At 41.5% G+C, this 23,151-nt stretch overlaps 1 protein-coding gene across 7 annotated transcripts in view; it reads right to left on the reverse strand.

Annotated features, from left to right (window-relative positions):
- LOC126295260 (uncharacterized) overlaps nucleotides 1–23,151 on the reverse strand; it is a 298,048-nt gene that overhangs the window by 223,648 nt on the left and 51,249 nt on the right. For all 7 annotated transcript variants that reach the window (XM_049987670.1, XM_049987668.1, XM_049987669.1 and 4 more), the window contains exons 5-6: nucleotides 13,660–13,793; nucleotides 2,769–3,079 (exon numbers count right to left, since the gene is read on the reverse strand). In XM_049987670.1, the coding sequence (XP_049843627.1) occupies nucleotides 2,769–3,079; nucleotides 13,660–13,793 (445 nt within the window). The remainder of the gene's footprint in view (nucleotides 1–2,768; nucleotides 3,080–13,659; nucleotides 13,794–23,151) is intronic.

Genomic DNA, 23,151 nt, shown 5'->3' on the forward strand with positions numbered 1-23,151 from the left:
TAGGAGTCTGCTGCACCTCCTCCGGCCTGGTCCTCGCCAGTCTTCGCAAAATGGAGTACCTGGCTTTCCACTGGGTATGTCAGTCTGGGCACGTGGGTTTGGTCGCAATCCACGTTGGATACTGGCAATGGTCCTGCGCCGAAATGGCTGCCGGCTCTATACCTTGCAGGGAGGGGATCGGGTGATACGTAGTCACCAAAATCAGCTAAGTCCACATTGGGCCACCCACCCTCCGACATCTCGGATACCGGCTTCCCCATTGCCGGCACCCGTGTTGGTTTCTCAGGGGACGTTACCACCTCTCCCCGCTGTGACTCTGCCGCACTGCGACGGTTCTCAGCCTTGGCAGCCTCCAGTAACTCCAGCACCGGCATCGCCATCGTTAGCGATGCCCCAGCGAGAGCCGGTTTCTCAGGAGGCCAGTTCACCTGTGGTCGTCCCTTCCCCATCGTCCCCACCACTGGGTCTTCCCCCGCCCGAGGTGGAACAGGATCCGGATTTCAACGGCTTGTCGCCCATCCTATCCCGGGCTCCAGTGGTGGGACGTTGGGGGCCTCTTCGTGTGGGTCACTTCCAACCGTATTCGAAGGTTTCGGCTTGAGGGTTGGCAGATCCCCTCGACTCCAGCCTTCGAATGAATGTGGAGGTCATCGCTCCTGCCTGACGCTCCACCCTTCCGCCGCAGTGGATCACAGTGGCTCTTCACCCCCCCCCCCCCCCTCTCCCCGAAGGTTGAGGAGTGTGGTAGCCACCAGATAGATCGCGGCCGGCCGCCGCACATCAGCACGGCGCGTCACGGATGATAGTTGCCGCAAGTAGAGTCCCGTCCACCAGAGGGCACGTGAGAATTCGGACGCGACCTCTGCCGGCGTAACAACAACAACAACAACAACAACAACAACAGCAACAACTCAGGCAGTCAGTTAAAATCGGGCATGCCTAGGACACTGTCCCGCTCTACGCTAGGTGAAGTGTGACGTAAACGTGAACAGTTTTACTACAGTCTCATTACATTATGACATCTATTTCAGTGGCTTGTGACTTTCCCACAGTGTCAGACAAGCCCAATGTTGGAATTACAGTGTGTCTAATGACCCAAATTTAAGTTTCCAGTAAATTTTTAACTATACTTATGGCCAATTATAGAAATAATTCAGTGCTTATAAATGATAAATGACATTCAAAGTCCCTCACAAACTGCATGTTCTATTTGCACAAAAATTGTGTTTATGCGATTCTGATCAAACCAGGTTGAAAGTACATGGAAGAGCTAAAAAACATTCAAAAACAAATATCATTAGAAAAATGCCAAGAGAAAAATTAAACAATGTTACCACAATGATATATCAAACAATTCCTTTTGATCAGAGGGTTTAGAAACTGAATTTTGTCTAGGCAAACCATTTCATTGCTTCACGCACATAAATACAACTCACCATGAGAAATATTTACAGTGGCTCCCTGTTCCCTAGCGGTCAGTCACCACAAATGTTGAAAATATTAGTGAACCAGCAAATGCTGAACCAGTGAAGGCAGATCCAGATTTTGAAGTTACCATCACTTCTTCCTTCAATATCTGACAAATGTGCTAAATGACACAAAACAGGTGATTTTAAAAGAAAAGGCTCTGATTTGGGCTCCAAAGTATATCATTTAAATAACAGTCATTCCGGTTGCAAAACTGTCAATTTAGATGATTTGTCTCCTGCCCGAGAAATTCTAAACTACATAGCTTAGCAATGTAATGTATATTACAGGCACCTTTACGACACCAGTACAAAATCAGACTATCAGGTTGGTAAAACACACACACAATGATAAAATTTATTGTTTTCTTGCTGTAGACATTTTGATGCTTCAAGTGAGAAAAAATAAAATAAACAGTTACTGTTACAATGGTCCATTACTACCTACTCCAGTGTTTGTGTCAAGAGGTGAGGAAGTCCTCATTCCGAGGATCCCGATGATCCCAACCAGTATGCCGTTTGAGTTTAAAAAACTTTAATTTCTGATCTGTCTTGCATTCAAAATGACCATTAACAAATCACAAGGCCAATCCTTGAAAGTTTGTGGTTTAAATCTGGAATATCCACGTTTTTCACATGGTCAATTATATGTGGCATGTTCACGGGTCGGAAGACCATCTGCGTTGTTTATTCTTGCGCTTGATAATAAAACAAAAATTGTCGTGGTTCACAAGGTTCTTAACTGAAGTGTGGAGGCTATGCACCAAAAAACATAAAGAATAAAGAAACATTAAAATACTTATTTTTTATTTGTATTTCCTAATAAAAAATTGAACTTAACATCCAAAATCTGATTACTTACTGGCTTTAAGGAGGAACAGAGTTCGCCGGGTCAGCTAGTTAAATATATTTCACAAAGCAGTTCTTATCTGTAGCAATCAATTTGAAATAGTTCTAGGGGTCACAATCTATCTCGCAATCACGAAAAGAGTGATGCATTGAATAGAGTGGTATCACAGGTAGACACCCGTTTGAGATGACTAGGTAGGGAATTCATCATAACATTGTGGGAACAAGATGACAATATTAACTCAGCCGGTAATGTAGAAACTTTGAAGCAGTCGGGGAAAAGGTAATAATGTCATCTTTATTTGTAACCACAGATCAGCCCTAGTCAACCACCACTGTAAATACTGGGAAACCCGTCAGAAACTGGAAGCGGCAGATGTACTGCAGCGTATAAATGCCCACCAGCCACACAAACACGACACAACGTCTGACACAGGAGAGGCGAGCACTCACCGGTGGCAGATCGAAGGCTGACCTCTCTTCCAGCTCAGCAAGCCTGTCGGCACGGGACGACGGTGCCGGTGGGAGGCGCGTCCCCCGTCTGGCCGTCCCGCGGCCCCTGCCCCGACGTCGCCGCGCACTCATTTCCCGCAGTGCCGCCAACGCCTTCCGCTTCGTAGCCTCCTCCTCGTCGGGCGTCACAGTTGGGATGGCGGACACGACGCCTCCACTCCAACTGCCCTGCCGTGGGAAATCGAGCTGACCGTGCTCCACTCTGCTGTGTGCCGGTACTCCCCGTAGTTCACCAGAGCCGGTACCGCACTCTGAAAATATTACATCACATGTCTGAACAGTGTGCACTAAGAGACCTGAACAGACCCCGAGACAATCTTGAAAGATAGGTGCAGGAAAGACAAGCCTACATGTATTGCATTTGTAGACTTAGAGAATGCTTTTGTCAATGTTGACAGGAAAACTCTCTTAGAAATTCTGAAGATATCAGGGGTAAAATACAGGAAGCAAAAGACAATTTATAGCACACACGGAAGCCAGACGGCAGTTATAAGAGTCGCTGGGCGTGAAAGGGAGGCGGTTGTTGAAAAGGGAGTGAGACAGGGTTGTAGCCTATCCCCGAAGTTATTCACTCTGCGCACTGAATGAGCTGTAAATGAAACCGATAAAAAATTTGGAATAGGAATTAAAGTTCAGGAAGAAATAAACACTTTGATGTTTGCTGGTGACATTGTAATTCTGTCAGAGAAAGCAGATGACTTACAAGAGCAGATGAATGGAATGGGCAGTGTCCAGGAGGATATAAGATGAACACCACCAAAAGCAAACCAAAGATAATCGAATATAGTTCAATTGAATTAGGTGATGCTGAGGAAGTAAGGTTACAAAATGAGACAATGAAATTGGCAAATGAGTTTTGCCATTTGCGCGGCAGAATAACTGGTGGTGACCGAAGTAGAGAGGATATATAATGTACTCTGGCTATTACAAGAAAGGCATTTCTGAAGAAGATAAATTTGTTTGCATCAAATATAGATTTAAGTATTAGGAAGTCTCTTCTGAAAGTATTTGTTTGAAATGTAGCCATTTACAGAAGTGAAACCATGAAAAACAGTTTAGATGATGATGCTGCTGCTGCTGCTGCTGATGATGATGATGATGTCCGATACTCCGAGGAGAGTAGGGGACGATGCTGGAGACCTGCACCGCTGTACTAAGCAAGGTCCTAGTGGAGGTGGTTTGCCATTGCCTTCCTCCAACCGTAATGGGGATGGATAATGATGATGATGACGATGATAATGATGAAGAAGACACAACAACATCCAGTCACCTCAAGGCAGGAAAAAAATCCCTGACCGCGCTGGGAATCGAACCCGGGACACCGTGCGCAGGAAGCGAGAACGCAAGACCACGAGCTGCTGACAAATTTAGACAAGAAAAGAAAAGAAGATCAGATGGGTAGATCATGTAAGTAATGAGGAGGTAATGAACAGAATTAGGGAGACAACAAATTTGTGGCATAACTTACCAAAAAAAGGAATCAGTTGATAAGACATTCTGAGACGATAAGGGATCACCAATTTAGTACTGGAGGGAAGTTTGGGAGGCAAAAACTGTACAGCGAGACCAAGAGATGAATACAGTAGTAGCTTCAGAAGGATGTAGGTTGCAGTAATTATTGAGAGATGAAGAGGCTTGCACAGGATAGAGTGCATGTAGAGCTGCATCAAACCAGTCTTTGCACTGAAGAACACAACAACACTAAAAACAGACATTGGTGGATGGCAAGTTGCAGTGGATCCACTTGTTATAATTCCATTCCTAATTTTTTTCTGTTAACTATTCTACATGTAATGTATGTACCACAAATGCTTGAAATTGCTAAATTCTTAAGCGTATTTTATTGTGGTTAACTGCCGAAGCATTCGCAAAGAAGTGCCGAGTTTGAAGTGATCCTCAAAAGCAGTGAAGGTCTCTTAATACTTCATGCAGAATGCTGGTTGGAACGTGAAATTTGTAGCAGTGAGATTTTTGGGGAAAACTGAATGGGATATCAAAAGGATAGGCTAAAGGGAAATGCAGCTGGTGTATTTGTTGCAATTGACAAGAAACTCAAATCTGTCAACATAGAAATTGAAGCTGCATGCAACACTGATTGGGCTACACCCAGTATCTGGTGTGGGCATAAAACTGCAACTGGATCCTTCTGTTGCCCAACAGACTCATCTCCTGATGTAACTGAAAACTTCAGAGAAAACCTCAATTCATTTGTACGTAAGTTCCCCCAGTCTTACTGTAATCACTCATCCAACAATCTATCGGAAAAATTACAAATGAAATAACACAATTTTAGAGACTTTACTGGTCTCGTACAGATGCGATTTTATATACATAGACCGAAGCAGTGAGTGAAAATTTGTATCGAGGCTGGGAATGAAACCCCAGTCGACCACGCACTAGAGAGATATAGACATATATGAAGGCAGTAAGTGTTCTCGAGAGACCAGATACCTTTGATGACTGTGCAGGTTCTCCAGAATAAATGATAATTAATTGAAACCCTCAGCTGCAGACAGGTGGTGTCGATATACCTCGATGTGGACAACTGAAAATGTGTGCCCCGACCGGGACTCGAACCCGGGATCTGCTTACATTGCAGACGCTACATCCATCTGAGCCACCGAGGACACAGATGAATAGCGCAACTGCAGGGACAGTTGGGAATGTGGGTCTCACGGGAAGCGTGCAAGGGATAAGTCCCTGCAGTTGCGCTCTTCATCTGTGTCCTCGGTGGCTCTGATGGATGTAGCGTCTGCAATGTAAGCAGATCCCGGGTTCGAGTCCCGGTCGGGGCACACATTTTCAGTTGTCCCCATCGAGGTATATCGACAACACCTGTCTGCAACTGAGGGTTTCAATTAATTATCATTTGTTCTGGAGAACCTGCACAGTCATCAATGGTATCTGTTGTTTTGAGAAAAGTTACTATCTTCATATATAAATCAAACAATGGAAAATTCAGGATGGACTGTAACAATACGAGAGAAGGAAAGTTGCTACTCACCATACAGTGAGGATTCTGAGCCGCGATAGGTGCAATATCAAACCTACTAATCACCAGCAATACCTCCACTTCGACATCTGTCACACGTTTCATACCAAGAAGTCCCTTCCATACAGCCTACCAACCCACGGTCGTTGCATCTGCAGTGACGAGGAGTCCCTCTCTAAATATACCGAGGGTCTCATCAAAGCCTTCACTGACTGTAATATTCCACCCATCCTTGTACAAAAACAAATCTCCCGTGCCTTATCTTCCCAGTCTCCCACCACCTCCCAAAGCCCCACAGTCTGGCCACAGAGGAGCATTCCGCCCGTAACTCAGTACCGTCCGGAACTGGAGCAACTGAATTACATTCTCCGACAGGGTTCCGACTATCTCTCGTCGTGCCCTGAAATGAGAAATGTCCTACCTACTATCCTTCCCAGCACACCTACCACGGTGTTCTGCCGTCCACCGAATCTATACAATATACTCTTCCATTCTTACACAACCCCTGCTCCCAATCACTTACCTCATGGCTCATACCCCTGTAATAGACCTAGATGCAAGACCTGTCCCATACATCCTCCTACCACCACCTACTCCAGTCCAGTCACTAACATTACCAATCACATCAAAGGCAGGGCTACCTGTGAAACTAGTCATGTGATCTACAAGCTAAGCTGCCACCACTGTGCTGCATTCTATGCAGGCAGGACAACCAACAAACTGTGGCCAAAAAGCAAGTGGACCACCCTGTAGCTGAACACACTCCCAAACATGATTTCCCCTCATCTCTATGACTGCTTCACAGCTGTGCCATACGGACCCTTCCCACCACCACCAGCTTTTCTGCAGTACATCCTACGTTCCCGTAACCCTCCCGGCCTCGATCTCCGTCAGTCACTATCCTCACCCATCCAGATCCCTTCCTGTTCCCATTCCAGCACTCTACCACCTACATTCCACCACAGCAGCCGGTCTTTTAATTTTTTTGTTATTATTTTTCTCCTTTCCCCTACTTACCCCCTCCGCCCACCGCACCTTCTCTCCTACCCTCCGTCCAAACTGCAACACTTGACTGTCCGCCACCCCCACCATACTATCCCTCCCCCTCCCTGCCTCAGCCTCCTCCTCACCCCCGCCCAGTCGCCATTCCCATCGTGCACTTGTGCTGCTGCTCGCAGTGTAGTTTCAGCTCTCTGAGACTGCACATGTGTGTGTGTGCAAGTTGCGCTTGCGTGAGTGCGTGTGTGTGTGTGCGCGCGCGCGCATGTGTGTGTCTACTGCTGACAAAGGCCTCAATGGCCGAAAGCTATGATTGTGTGAATCTTTTTATTGTGCCTATCGCAGCTCGGCATCTCCGCTATATGGTGAGTAGCAACTTTCCTTCTCTCGTATTGTTATCTTCATATATAGATGAATGGCTATCCAGACACTGACCTTCGTCTGTGCGAATGCGCACAAGTTGCCCGAACTCTTACAGGAATCGTCATCTCAGTGTGCGCAAGAAATTAGTGGATGGGCAAATATCCATTAGGAACATTACGCACGTAGATTGTTGGCAGTTGGGAATTGTGCAAAGGATAAGTCCTTCCAGTCGCGGTATTCAAATGTGTCCTCCGTGGCACAGATGGATAGAGTGTCTGCCATGTAAGCAGGAGATCCCTGGTTTGATTCCCAGTCGGGGCACATATTTTCAGCTGTCCCCACCGAGGTATATCAACAACACCTGTCTGCAGCTGAGGGTTTCAATTAATTATCATCTATATAGACATATGTGTCCTGTATAACCATTCATAATGAGAGTGACCCTTCACAGTATACAGTCACTACAAAGAAACTTCTAAAGAAACAGAGAGCTGCATAACAGATGTAAAACGAGTAGCAGGACTACAGATACAGAGATGGTGAGTGAAATGTGTGTCGCTGTCAAGAGAGCAATGCATGTTGCCTTCAATGACTGACACAGCAAAATATTGTCAAATGATCTTCCATAAAACCCAAAGAAATTCTGGTTGTAATGATTGGCTGTTAGTGGCACCAAAGTTAGTGTCCAGTCTCTAGAGAATGAGACAGGGACTGAAATTAAGTGTAGCAAAGCAAAAGCTGAAAAGCTGAAATCTGTTTTCAAAAGTTCCTTTACAATGGAAAACCCAGGAGAACTCCCTCAATTAACTCTTTCTATCACTAGAAAGATCAGTGACTTAAGTGTAAGTATCAGAGGTGTAGAAAAACAGCTGCCATCATTGAAACTGAACAAATCTCCAGGACCAGACGGAATCACTGTCAGATTCTATACTGAATTTGCAGCTGAATTAGCCTCTCTTCTAACTACAATCTACCACAGATCCCTTGAACAAAAAGTCCTTGGAAAGAGACACAGGTCACACCCATCTACCAGAAGGATAGTAGAAGTGATCAACAGAACTAACATCCAATACCCCGGACATCAATTTGTAATAGAATTTTAGAAGATATTCTGAGCTCAAATATAATGAGGTATCTTGAACAGAATGACCTCCGCAATGTCAGTCGGCACGAATTCTGAAAACATTCACCACGTGAAACCCAACTTGCACTTTTCTCTGAAAGCTTTAGGTCAAAGCAGTCACAAAGATGCAGTTTTTTCAGTCTCTAGAAAGCAACTGTCTCATTACCACACCTAAACTTATTGTCAAAAGTGTGATCATATGGGGCATTAGGAGGAATTTGTGACTGGACTGTGGACTTCCTGGTAGGAAGGGCACCACATTTTATTTCGGATGGAGAGTCATTGTCAGATGAAGTAACTTCGAGTGTTCCTCAGGGAAGTGTATTGGGGACCTTGCTGCTCATGCTGAATACCAGGTACAGCAGTATGAAATGAGCGTTAAGATACAAATGTGTCGATAGGGAACATTTGTTGTGAACGAGCCTTAATTTTGTGTGTGTGTGTGTGTGTGTGTGTGTGTGTGTGTGTGTGACATCTGTCAAAGATATTTAGTTACATCAAGTCATGCAACAAACAACATCGTATGTTTTCACCGTTTTAACAATGTCAAATTTTGTACCAGAAAGTGATGATTTGCGGAAAGCATTAATTTTTTGTTTTCATTTGAAAAAAAAAGTGCTGCAGAGTTGCATCGAACGCTTGTCGAGGTAAATGGTGATCGTGCTCTATCAGAAGCAACGTGCAAAAGATGGTTTCAATGGTTCAGAAATAATGATTTTGATGTAAGAAATGAAGAATGTGGAAGACCACCAAAAAAGTTCAAAGACGCCGAATTGCAGGCAATATTGGATGAAGATGATACTTTGAGTCAGAAACAAATGGCTGCAATGCTAAATGTTGCACAACAAACAATTTCTGACCGTTTGAAAGCTATGGGAAAGATCCAAAAATGTGGAAAATGGGTGCCATATGAATTGAATGAAAGACAGATGGAAAACCGAAAAACCATTTGTCAAATTTAGCTTCAAAGACTTGAAAGAAAATCAATTTTGTATCGAATTGTTACTGGCGATGAAAAATGGATTTATTTTAAGAATCCAAAAAGGAAAAAATCATGTGTTAATCCGGGACAACAGTCAACATCGACTGCAAAACCAGATCGATTCGGCAAGAAGACAATGATCTGTGTTTCGTGGGATCAGAAAGGTGTGGTGTATCACAAGCTTCTAAAATCCGGTGAAACTGTGAATACTAATCGCTACAGACAACAAATGATCAATTTGAACTATACATTGATCGAAAAAAGACCAGAATAGGCGAGAAGACACGGCAAAGTAATTTTTTTACATGACAATGCAGCTGCTCACAAAGCAAAACTGGTTCAGGATAAAATCAAAACACTTGGCTGGGAGCTGCTAGTCCACCCGCCGTATTCACCAGACTTGGTCCCTTCCGACTACCATTTGTTTTCATCATTGGGACACGCATTGGCTGAGGAATGCTTCGATTCCTACGAAGAAGTCGAAAATTGGGTGTCTGATCGGTTTGCCTCAAAAGACGAACATTTCTATTGGCGTGGTGTCCACAAATTGCCAGAAAGGTGGTCAAATGTATAGAAAGCAATGGTCAGTACTTTGAATAAAATGTTTTTACTTTTCAATTGAAAACTAGTGTTTCATTTTCACAAAAAAAGGCTCATTTCATACCGGTACACTTGGTATTAATGACCATACACACAATATTGATAGGAACCCGAGACTTTTTGCAGATGATGCAGATATCTATGGTGAAATACTGTCTGAAAGAAGCTGCCTAAATATTCAGTATGATCTTGATATGATTTCAAAGTGGTCCAAACATTGGCAACTCGCATTAAATTTTCAAAAATGAAATATTGTGCACTTCACAACAAAAAAAAGTGGTATCCTATGAATATATCATCAATGAGTCACTGTTGGAATAAGCCAACTCTTACAAAAACCTGGATGTGACACTTTGTAGGGATATGAAATGAAATGATCATGTAGGTTCAGTCGTGGATAAAGCAGGTGGGAGAATACTGGGGAAGTGCAATCAGCCTACGAAGGAGATTACTTACAAATCACTTGTGCAACCCGTTCTAGAATCTTTCTTAAGAGTGTGGGACCCATACCAAATAGGACTTACAGGGAATATTGAATGTATATAGAGAATTGAGCACAAAATTATCTGAGAGATACTGGAGAAACTGAACTGGAACACTCTTTAAGATATACTCTCAAACGGGGTGATTTCGGATGGTTTTGTCATTAGTTTGATGCTAACTTTCGTATATATTGTTAGATTAAATTGATTTTTATGGAAGTGGTAGGGTATATGTGTAACAAATAAAATATCCCAGAACCAGAAAGTGTATGTGTAGGTATATTTATCTGAGGCAGTTAAATAAAGTGCCCGAAGTCACCCCATGGATTGGGGTGATTTTGGACACGTGTTCTTTAAATCTCTGTCCAAAGTTATAGTATATAGAGGGCGAATTCGGACAGTTACTGCTTTTCTTTTAAAATTCTACATGATTTTTATTTGATTTTTGTGCCATTTTACACATTTTAAGGCAGCCCTTTGTTACGAATAAGTGATATGTAATGATACAATGAATTTTATATATTACAGATAAGTTTTTATTTTGTAAGAATTTAAATAAACAGTCTCTTTGTTCACTTCTGCACGAGCTCATTTAATATTTTCGCTTAAGCGAATGGAAAGATCTTTTGACTGTCGTTCAAAGAATAAATGCACCCATTCTTCTCCTGGCAAATTATTACGAAATTTCTTTTCTTTTCGGCTAGATTTATTACAAGGTAGCTTTTAACTAAATATCTAATATCCAATTTAGTGAAGGGAAATCCCCAATGTGCAGCCCTCAAGATACCTTGCTTCAACATTTCATCTTTATTTAGCATTGGCTGTCCTCCCCCCCTTTTTTTTGTGTGTGTGCTTCCTGCACTTTATTTTGTAGGGTTGATTTAGGTATATCATACAAACCACACGCATTTCTGTACAATAATTTACCACTCTGAAAATAACGAACAACTTTATCTAAAAGTTCCAGGTCATAATTACAGCATACTGTAGCACCTCTCCTGCTCTTATACGTTCTTGGCATTGTCCAAATTCACCCCACACAGTACACAGTTTTACAAAAACCGTCGTTATTTTATAACCTTGGACAAGAAACTTGACAAACTTGTACAGAAATTGTCTCAATGCCGTTAGTTACTGAGCGCATCAACAATTTCGGTTACAATAACTTCCCGCTCGGCACAACAATAGAAAGTTTCCACTTTATGATAATGCACGGATCTTTACCACTGAGACTGTTCATCAATTATTCACCTAAGGAAACAATTGACGCAAAATAAAAGTTGTGGAAAGCGATAAATGCAATCTTGCGCTGGCACACGGATGTTAAAATAAGTAACTCTGTTTCTATGTGACAGCCAAATGGTCCAAATTCGCCCCGGTGTCCAGAATCACCCCGTCTGACGATACATAAACCATCCCGATAAAGTTTACTAACAAAGTTACAAGAACCAGCTCTAAATTATGACTTTAGGAATATACTAAAACTCCCTGAGTATTCCCCACACGGACCACGAGACTAATATTAGAATAATTACTGCACACACACACAGGGGCACTGAATCAATCATTCTTCCCACGCTTTATATGTGAATGGAACGGAAAGAAACCCTAGTAACTGATACAATCGGACGTACCGTCTGTCTTGCTCTTCACAGAGGTTTGCAGAGTACAGATGCAGATGTACATAAAAAATGAGAAAGTTTGTGTTATTTAAATACAAATTAACAATTTTCAAATTTTTTTCCTTTATTCGTTCTGCGAAACCTTACTACTCGTAAAATTTCACGATTGTAGGTCGACAGAAAGTGCCCTATACAGTTCCGACGAGTTAGTTTCCAAGCATCAAAATACGCACGATAAATGGCTGTATATTTTGATAGAAGGGACTTAGTTTTACTCTGCCAAAGGACTGTAGAAATCTGAACTCGATTTGTCGACCCATTGCTGAGAAAAAAGGTTATCAACAGTTGGACAAACAGAAAGATGGACAGACAACAAAGCGAGCCTGTACATGTCCCGTTTTTACAAGGTACAGAACAGTTGTTGTTGTTGTTGTTGTTGTTGTTGTTGTGGTAGTGGTGGTGGTGGTGGTGGTGGTGGTGGTCTTCAGTCCTGAGACTGGTTTGATGCAACTCTCCATGCTACTCTATCCTGTGCAAGCTCCATCATCTCCCAGTACCTACTGCAACCTACATCCCTCTGAATCTGCTTAGTGTATTCATCTCTTGGTCTCCCTCTACGATTTTTACCCTCCACACTGCCCTCCAATACGAAATTGGTGATCCCTCGATGCCTCAGAACATGTCCTACCAACCGATCCCTTCTTCTAGTCAAGTTGTGTCACAAACCCCAATTCTATTCAATACCTCCTCATTAGTTGTGTGATCTACCCATCTAATCTTCAGCATCCTTCTGTAGCACCACATTTCGAAAGCTTCTATTCTCTTCTTGTCCAAACTATTTATTGTCCATGTTTCACTTCCATACATGGCTACACTCCATACAAATACTTTCAGAAACGACTTCCTGACATTTGAATCTATACTTGATGTTAACAAATTTGTCTTTTTCAGAATCGCTTTCCTTGCCATTGCCAGTCTACATTTTATATCCTCTCTACTTCGGCCATCATCAGTTATTTTGCTCCCCAAATAGTAAAACTCCTTTACTACTTTAAGTGTCTCATTTCCTAATCTAATTCCCTCAGCATCACCCGACTTAATTCGACTACATTCCATTATCCTCGTTTTGCTTTTGTTGATGTTCATCTTATATCCTCCTTTTAAGACACTGTCCATTCCGTTCAACTGCTCTTTTAAGTCCTTTACTGTCTCTGACAGAATTACGATGTCATCGGCGAACCTCAAAGTTTTTATTCCAGTCAACATTGTCAAAAGCTTTCTCTAAGTAGAAGAGACTTAGAAGCTTAAAAGTTTTACTCTGCCAAAGGACCGTAGAAATCAGAACTCGATTTGTCGGCCCGTTCCTGAGAAAAAGTGTTGTTAACAGTCGGACAAACAAAGATGGACGGAAAACAAAGCGAGCCTGTACGTGTCCTGTTTTTACAAGGCACAGGGCAGTAAAAAGAGAAAATTGAAGGGTACATATTGAGTCGCGGGCCACCACAGGAAACTGTCGCTGTGAGGACGGAGCAGTTTAGGTGGCACCGGTTAACCTAAAAAACGAGGAGGATAACAGGAGTGACAGGAAGGGAGAGCTGCATCAAATCGACCTCTGGTGACACAAGCAACAAACCAAAAGGCAAGAAGGAGCGCAGGAGAGACACTCACCTCGATCCGAGTCTTCACTGCCGGACAGGCGGTCCGGGTTGTGACCGGGCTCCGCCTGCTTCGACTTCGAGGCCATGATCACGTTCAGGTGTGCGCTCACCATGTGCAGTTTGCGAGTGCTCTGCAGCTTGAACCTAAGACAGGTACAGTGAGTGCTGTTACTTTTTATTTGTTTGTTTAATTTGCACAGAGTTACCAAATTTATGGCTCCTGCAGATCGCTCAATTACTACTTAATATATTTATTACACTACAGTTTTTAAAGTACTGCTTCACACTGAAATGCAGCAGAAGGAGTATCATATAATACAACAGATTTCTGACTTAACATTCTATCAAAGAACATCTTAGTAAGGGACAATCACTGTTATTATTTATTATTTTTATTTTTATTTTTATTTTATTCCCTTTCTCAGGCGTTATGTCTGGTTAAAAGTGGAAAGTGACGTGGACCGTGACTTCCTTTTAACTGTACGGTATATGTTACATTGCATTTAGGAACTTTCGGGTAATTGAACATGTATCAATAATTACAGATTTCTGTAGTTGTATATATGCGTTTCGGTGTAGCTGTATTGCGTTAATGTACTGGTGGATATTGTGTGGTATGACTCCTGTAGTTGATAGTATAATTGGTATAATGTCAACTTTATCCTGCTGCCACATATCCTTGACTTCCTCAGCCAGTTGGATGTATTTTTCAATTTTTTTCTCCTGTTTTCTTCTGTATATTTGTTGTATTGGGTATGGATATTTCGATTAGTTGTGTTAATTTCTTCTTTTTATTGGTGAGTATGATGTCAGGTTTATTATGTGGTGGTGTTTTATCTGTTATAATGGTTTTGTTCCAGTACAATTTGTATTCATCATTCTCCAGTACATTTTATGGTGCATACTTAACATGGGAACGTGTTGTTTTATTAGTTTATGTTGTATGGCAAGTCGCTGATGTATTATTTTTGCTACATTGTCATGTCTTCTGGGGTATTCTGTATTTGCTAGTATTGTACATCCACTTGTGATGTGATCTACTGTTTCTATTTGCTGTTTGCAAAGTCTGCATTTATCTGTTGTGGTATTGGGATCTTTAATACTATGCTTGCTGTAATATCTGGTGTTTATTGTTTGATCCTGTATTGCAATCATGAATCCTTCCATCTCAGTGTATATATTGCCTTTTCTTAGCCATGTGTTGGATGCACTTTGATCGATGTGTGGCTGTGTTAGATGATATGGGTGCTTGCCATGTAGTGTTTTCTTTTTCCAATTTACTTTATTCATATCTGTTGATGTTATGTGATCTAAATGGTTGTAGAAGTGGTTATGAAATTGCAGTGGTGTAGCCGATGTATTTATATGAGTGAGTGCTTTGTGTATTTTGCTAGTTTCTGCTCGTTCTATAAAGAATTTTCTTAAATTGTCTACCTGTCCATAATGTAGGTTTCTTATGTCGATAAATTCCCTTCCTCCTTCCTTTCTGCTTAATGTGAATCTTTCTGTTGCTGAATGTATGTGATGTATTCTATATTTGTGGCATTGTGATCGTGTAAGTGTACTGAATGCTTCTAGTTCTGTGTTACTCCATTTCACTACTCCAAATGAGTAGGTCAATATTGGTATAGCATAATTATTTATAGCTTTTGTCTTGTTTCTTGCTGTCAATTCTGTCTTCAGTATTTTTGTTGGTCTTTGTCTATATTTTTTTCCTTTAGTTCTTCTTTAATATTTGTATTATCTATTCCTATTTTTTGCCTGTATCCTAGATATTTATAGGCATCTGTTTTTTCCACCGCTTCTATGCAGTCGCTGTGGTTATCCAATGTGTAATCATCTTGTTTAGTGTGTTTTTCCTTGACTATGCTATTTTTCTTACATTTGTCTGTTCCAGAAGCCATATTAAATCATTGCTGAATACTTCTGTTATCTTTAGTAATTGGCTGAGTTGTTGATTTGTTGCTGGCAGTAGTTTTAGATTATCCATGTATAGCAAATGTGTGATTTTGTAATAAATGTGTAATATTATATCCATAATTTGAATATAACAGAGGGAAACATTCCACGTGGGAAAAATATATCTAAAAACAAAGATGATGTGACTTACCAAACAGAAGCGCTGGCAGGTCGATAGACACACAAACAAACACAAACATACACACAAAATTCAAGTTTTCGCAACCGTTGGTTGTGTATGTATGGATGGATATGTGTGTGTGTGTGTGTGTGTGTGTGTGTGTGTGTGTGTGTGTGTGTGCGTGTGCGTGTGCGTGTGCGTGTGCGTGTGCGTGTGCGTGTGCGTGTGCGTGTGCGTGTGCGTGTGCGTGTGCGTGTGCGTGTGCGTGTGCGTGTGCGTGTGCGTGTGCGCGCGCGCTCGAGTATATACCTATCCTTTTTTCCCCCTAAGGTAAGTCTTTCCGCTCCCGGGATTGGAATGACTCCTTACCCTCTCCCTTAAAACCCACATCCTTTCGTCTTTCCCTCTCCTTCCTGAAGAAGCAACCATCGGTTGCGAAAGCTAGCAATTCTGTGTGTGTGTTTGTGTGTTTTGTTCATGTGCCTGTCTGCCGGCGCTTTCCCGCTTGGTAAGTCTTGGAATCTTTGTTTTTAATATATTTTTCCCATGTGGAAGTTTCTTTCTATTATATTATTTAGCATGTTGGATAGTGGGTTCAGAGCAAGGCAGAACCGGAAAGGACTTAATGAGTCTCCTTGGTATATTCCACGCTTAATCTTGGCTGTGATGTGATATTATTTGAATTTATTTCGATATTAAGTGTGGTTTTCCAATTTATCCATTACTATGTTTAGGAACTGTATTTAGGATCTAATTATTATTATTATTATTATTATTATTATTATTATTATTATTATTATTATCATTATTATTATTAAAATTATAATGAGCTTCTGATTTTCTGGGTGTGTATGTGACGAAGCAAGCTGGTATAATTTTAATTCCCCTCTTGTTTTGCCATCTGCCGCCGCCTTAAAATTCATTTTTGACTCATTACTGTTAACATACTTGGGTATAATCTGGATTTTCATCAAACAGAAAGGTTGGTTCTCAGTTTTAAAGAATATAACATTGCTCATTTTTATGTATGTAACTGATTTTATGATTTATTTTCACTATTCCTAGTTAGTATCTTCTGTTACAGGGTGAAATCAGTAATTGTTTTGTAACTTATTTTCTATTGTTGATGTACAAACAAATAGAATTTCTGTAGTAATTATAAACATTTGGAGGAACAACTAATAGTATTCTTAAAGGATCTAGTTGGATCTGTTCAAAAACATGTTAGCAAATTAATTCCAAAGTAATTTTCAGTTTCGTTAAAAGTATTGTTTGCATAACTATGTGTGTTAATCTCATCATTTAAACAAATAATTTGGCTTAACCCTTGTAGTAGAATAAACGGTTAGAAAGCCAATTTTTCGATGTATTTAGTTAATTCCACGAGTTAAGTTTTAATTGTAATTTTTGTACATTAAACAATGTGTAGTTTCAGTGCCTATTATTGTGAGGATATATAAAAGCCCAATTTCTGGGCTAGACACAGTCAGTCCATGGCCGAGTTTCAGACAAGAAACTGGTCTCTTTTAGAACAACAAAATTGCATCAACTTAACCGAGAAATTACTGTAACAAAAATAGGCCGTGTTTTAAAACAATGACAGAGTCTGCTAAATTTATTTGAATGACTTAACTGTGTGGTCGTAGCAGCATGTGGACATTTGTCTGCTTATCGAACGTCAAACAATAGTCCACTGGCCATATAACTGTGTATTATTGGGGGGTTGTAAACAGTGAAAGTAAAGAACTGTGAAACACAGTCGGCTACATCATTTAAAATAGTCAGTGTCGAATGTCAAACTCCATTTTTCAGCCGGTATAGCAACGCAATACGTCGACACAGAGGGCAATAGACGATGAAATAAAACAGGCGAACGTCACATGTACTGAGCAGTTCACAAATTATTTGTGCATAATTTGGCAACTTTTGGAAAAAGTTATATAAATAAATGATTTAGCAGACCGAGTGGACAGCAATCTGTGGTCGTCTGTTGATGAAGCTGTGGTATACAAGATGATGTTGAAGCTGGGACTGTTGGAGGATGTAAGATGATTCGGATGAAGTTTCAAGTTGCAAAGAATGGCAGGTAGCGCTAAATGTGAAAAACACATGTTAATGTGAGTTAGGGGGAAAAACAAACCCGTAATGTTCAGATACTGCATCAGTAGTGTACTGCTCGACACAGTCAAGTTGTGCAAATATCTGGCAGTAATGGTACAGAGTGGTACGAAATGGAACGAGCGTGTGAAAACTGTGATAGGGAAGGCGAACTGTCAACTGATTTATTGGGAAAATTTTAAAGAAGTGTGGTTCACCTGTAAAGGAGACCTCACACAGGATGCTAGTATGACCTATTCTCGTGTACTGCTCGAGTGTTTGGGATCTATACCGCGTCGCATTGAAGGAAGACGTGGAAGCAATTCAAAAGTGAGTTGCTAGATTTGGCCAGCTACGGTGGCCGAGCAGTTCTAGGCGCTTCAGTCCGGAACTGCGCTGCTGCTACGGTCGAAGGTTCGAATCCTGCCTCGGGCGTGGATGTGTGTGATGTACTTAGGTTAGTTAGGTTTATATAGTTCTAAGTTCTAGGGGACTGATGACCTCAGATGTTAGGTCCCATAGTGCTCAGAGCCATTTTGCTAGATCTGTTACCAGTACGTTCAAACGACACGTGTTACGGAGATGCTTCGGGAAATCAAATGGGAATCCCCAAAGTGAACGCAACATTCTTTTCGAGGAAAACTACTGAGAAAATTTAGAGAACCAGTATTTGAAGCTGGCTGCCGAACAATCCTACCGCCACCGACATACATTGCGTGTAAGGACCACGAAGGTAAAATGTCAAAAATTAGGGCTCATATTGAGGTACATAGATCGTCATTTCTCCCTCGCTCAATTTGTGAGTGGAACAGGAAAGGAAATGACTAGTTAGTGGTACGGGGTACCTTCTGCCACGTGCTGCATGGCTGCTTGCCGCTTGCAGGGTATGAATGTAGTTGTAGATGTAGAGGTAGAGGTAGAATGGAAAGTAGTATGTTAAAATTAGGAAGAATATTTTCATTTCGAATACACTACAGATCAAGTTTCACCACCAGAAGACAATGAACGCACCAGTTCCCATTCAGATATTCTAAAGTATTTTTCTGTTTCCCTCTTCATCTTCAGGTAAATGTGGCACTCGTCTTTGTAGCATGTGGAGTGTCAAATTTCAATTCACTTATTGGCGATGGCAAAAGAAACTGATTTAGGTTTTCTTCCGCGATGGTTCCCTGCAGTATTATTCGTGTCTTGATGAGAACTAGAAGCATATTGTCTAACATCACCAGGAGGAATACACTGCCGATCACTTTTTATCACTCGACAGTTCAATAATGTTGCAGCTTCTAAAATGTAGCATAAAAAACAGCGTCAACCTTTATCAAATTTCCTGTTGTTGCTAAGTCTCTGTCAGTTTGCGTGTCAGTTCTTGAAACATTATATGTCCATCTTCAGTTCATTCAGTATCTCTCATGAATTAAACAAACCTGTGAGGATTGCTGCTGTCCTCCTCTGCATACATTCAACATCTCCCGTTAGCCCTGTTTGCTACACGTCCCACACACTCGAGCAATATTCTAGAACCTGTCGCACAAGTCTTTTGTAAGCAATCTCCTTTCTAGACTGATTGCACTTCTTCCACATTCTACCATTAAGCGGGTATTACACAACAATCTGCCGTGAACGGTACTGGTCTAGCATGACAGCCGTCTAGGAAATTGCAGTGCATGCATCCACAACTACTTTTGAAATGGTGGGCTGTGCTATTCTGTGGCTAAAAGCAAGAATCTTAAAAGATTCCCTATTCGATAGGAAATGTAATGTTACAACCAGCCTGCAACATAACAGATTGTTTACTAGTTTTTATCAGTGGTCTAGGCAGGTATGATCACAAAACATATAAACATATGATTTAATTATTACTTTAGAGAATGAAAAATAGCCTCCCTCATGATTGTGTAGCACTTGCTAAATCCGTCTCCTATCATAAACAGCAGCTTCTCAAAACAGGCCACGTCCATCCTCACAAAGTTCCGAAATTCTTGCAGATCTTCAGGCCTCCATTTTTTCGTAAGCAGTGAATATAATCCCCTACCTTGGTTGCTTCTTTTCTCCCAGGGTCAAACTCAACAACGTGGACACGTCAGACAGTAGCAAAAAAGGAAGGAAGACTCAGTTTAACGTCCCGTCGCCATCGAGGTCGTAGGAGGCAGAGCGAGCGCAAGCTCGGATCGTGTCAGGGATGGGGAAGGAAATCGACTGGGCCCTTTCAAAGGAACCATTCCAGCATTTACCTGGAGCGGTTTACAGAACTCACTGGAAATCTAAAATGGGGTGGAAGGACAGGGGTTTGAACCGTCATCCTCCCGAATGCGAGTCCAGTATGCTAACCATCGCACCACCTCAATCTGTGGACAGTGACGAATCACAATGGTGTTGCAACCTGGAGATCACTATTGTCTGATGTGGGGGGTTGGAACGTGTGGTGATGCATTACCTGCCTCAGCTTGTGGCCTCGCCACGAGTTCTCCATTAGCAGCCTGCACAATTCTGATCCGGTAGGTGACAAGTGAGATTTCTTCCGACGAGTTATCCGGTTTCGACGCCACATTGCGGACCTCCGAATCGTGTGCCGGCTGCATCACTACGTCACACATCCGGAGAGCACGAGCGAAGACTCACAGCCTCGATTGGCGCGAGTGAAATTGGATTTGCGTCTGAGAAATCTGAAGTCAGTGACCCGGGATGGGGGGGGCGCCGGGGGGGGGTTGATTGTCCAGGATTTTTACAGAGCTGGTTAGGCTCGAGCCTGGAGGCCTTTGTGTGATACCTCTGGGAATAATAATTAGTGTAGTGTAATGTGGATTATTTGTGATAATGACCCACTGAGAATGCTCATGCCAGTGAAATGTGGTCGTGTCTTACGGATAGTTCATAAAATGGAAAAAAATCCACTGTGCACATCCCAACCTGTGATCTCTATAGATGTTGCGTATGCTGTATTGTAATAAAGCAGAGGCAACGTGTGGCACAGACATTTATACTTCTCTGATGCCCCCCAAACCTTTTGTGGACTCCTCAGAGAAAGCAGACATACTAGAATGTAAATACTTAAAACAAATTAAGATTGTAAGTCTCAGATCTTAATTCGAGTTCGATGTTATCGTATGTACTGATCGGTGTGTGTAAGATTATGAGTAACTGATATTTGGATCGTCTTCACAATGATTGTAAATAGTTTAAACCATACAGAAGGTTATAATTTAAGACTCGTTCGTCATTAAATATCTGGAAGCAGAGAAATACTGGAGATGAAGTCAAGAAGAATAAGTTCACACACGGGCACAGTACGGACTCACTGCACCACAAGAACAAAAACTGAAAGGTGAATGTTTTTGGAAGAACAACAATCAAAGATAATTTAGACTGCATAACACTGGCAGTTCCACCACACAATGTTCCCTGTTCGTGGTGTTGCAGCCGAGTCGCCGCAAACACAAGGGATGAAATGTGACACCGGTCAACAGAATGCGTATCTCTCAGAAGGAGAATGCGACACAGTCGAATTATTGGAGCAGTCAAAAGTGCCTGGTGATGCCCATCAGAGAAACAATTATCACTGTAATGAATCAACAGTGATTAGAAATGCCATCAAATGTTGCTTCATTTGGTGCAAATAAGTGTCCTAGTTCTCCGTTGTGTCACTGAAAGGTGAGTGTACCGAGGCCTGGAGTAAAGTGGCCTGATGCATTCAGAGTTTGTCGGCTCGAGGCTGAAGCTATTTCTGTAACAAGTCTATCTGTAGCTGCTGCCGTTGCATTAGCTGCTGCTGTTGCTCCAGCAGGTAAACAAATTTAGCATCCATCGAAAAATTTCCTTTCTCCTCATTTGCCAGTGCTGTTTCCACAAGTAACCGGATATTGGCACACGCATCAGAATCCGTGGGAGAAACAGCTGAAGTCCCCATGCTGAAGGGCTGTGTACGAAAGAAAATACAATACCGAGCGGTAGTCTAGCAAAACGAGGCTGACTGATGGTGAACAAGACACAGAGATTGATTGAGCCTGTAGTAACCTTTCAGCAGCATGGTGCACAGCAAAACTCTTCACCACAGCAATGTCGACAGGCCGAGAACAAGAGACAATCGAGTGCCAAGCGAGATCATTATCGAATAGGGTCATTATCGAATAGTCCGTAGTGGTTCGCTGACAGTAACAGACAATATTGGATGTGATTAAAGAACTTACTGATCATTCGCTGGGTAGCCGTTTTTGTACCAGCCACATGAAATGCTACTGGCCAATGTATTGACACGGTGACACTGGCGGCTTACTCGCTATGTGAGTGCGGCCCTGCAGTGAACTCTCTAACAGCCATCTAGGTCAATTTCCTCTGGCAGGCATTGAATCTCTGCGTAGTCCGATACCAGATTTTGGATTATCCTTCTTCGTCAGTTGCCTGTGTACTCTTTGGCCCATATTAAACCACATAATCTGAAGCTAATTGTATATATTTAAGCCTCAGGTGTATGTTGTGTTTGACAGGTGACTGAAATTTAAAACAAATAAATAAAAATGGTATCGAAAAGATTTTTGCGTTTAATGAGTTCCCACTGCAAAATCGAACAACATGGTAGCACATTAAATGAAAACAAACCACTGACAAATAGGCTTCCACCTCCCATCTTTAATTTTTTATTTTTGTAGAAAGTAGTTTCACTCTGTCCAGATGTTATAATCAGCTACAGCACTACACATATTTGCTTCATTCTTTGGACCACAAAAAATGAACCCATTTTGAACAATATATTGTTTAAATACATGTGATACATCACGAGGATTTAGTTCTTACAGAAATTAATAGCAAAAACAACTAAACAAGCAAAGCAAAAGCTAGAACAGATCCATTTCTCATTTTAGATTCTTTCACCATACATCTACCCACTTTTGAGTACAACCAGTGTTTCTTAATACTACAACTCGCAGCAACACAATATCGAAAACTTTTATTACTGGGTAAACAGTCCCTACGTGATTTGACAGCTGACATTTATAATTCACGCTCACGTCAGGAAATGCACCAATACAGGAATAGCAGCTTTTACATTATTGGTCAGAACGCAAGCAATTATGGCTGTCTCCGTAATTTTCGCACGAAGCCATATTTCCCGACAAAATACTCTTATTAGTCACTGTCATATATCTAGTCCCATAACAATACATAAAACTACATAAAATAACTACAATAAGGAGAATTAGTTCTAATGAGAGGAAGTAGTTTATATTTACCGGTGTTTCAACAATGACTACCAGGCAACTTTTAATTCACTGATTGTAATTTTATTTTAGTTAGCAGAAAGCAAATATGAACTAAACAAATAATTTATTT

This window comes from Schistocerca gregaria, chromosome 11, assembly GCF_023897955.1.
Source record: "Schistocerca gregaria isolate iqSchGreg1 chromosome 11, iqSchGreg1.2, whole genome shotgun sequence".
In the NCBI taxonomy this organism is placed as follows: Eukaryota; Metazoa; Arthropoda; class Insecta; order Orthoptera; family Acrididae; genus Schistocerca; species Schistocerca gregaria.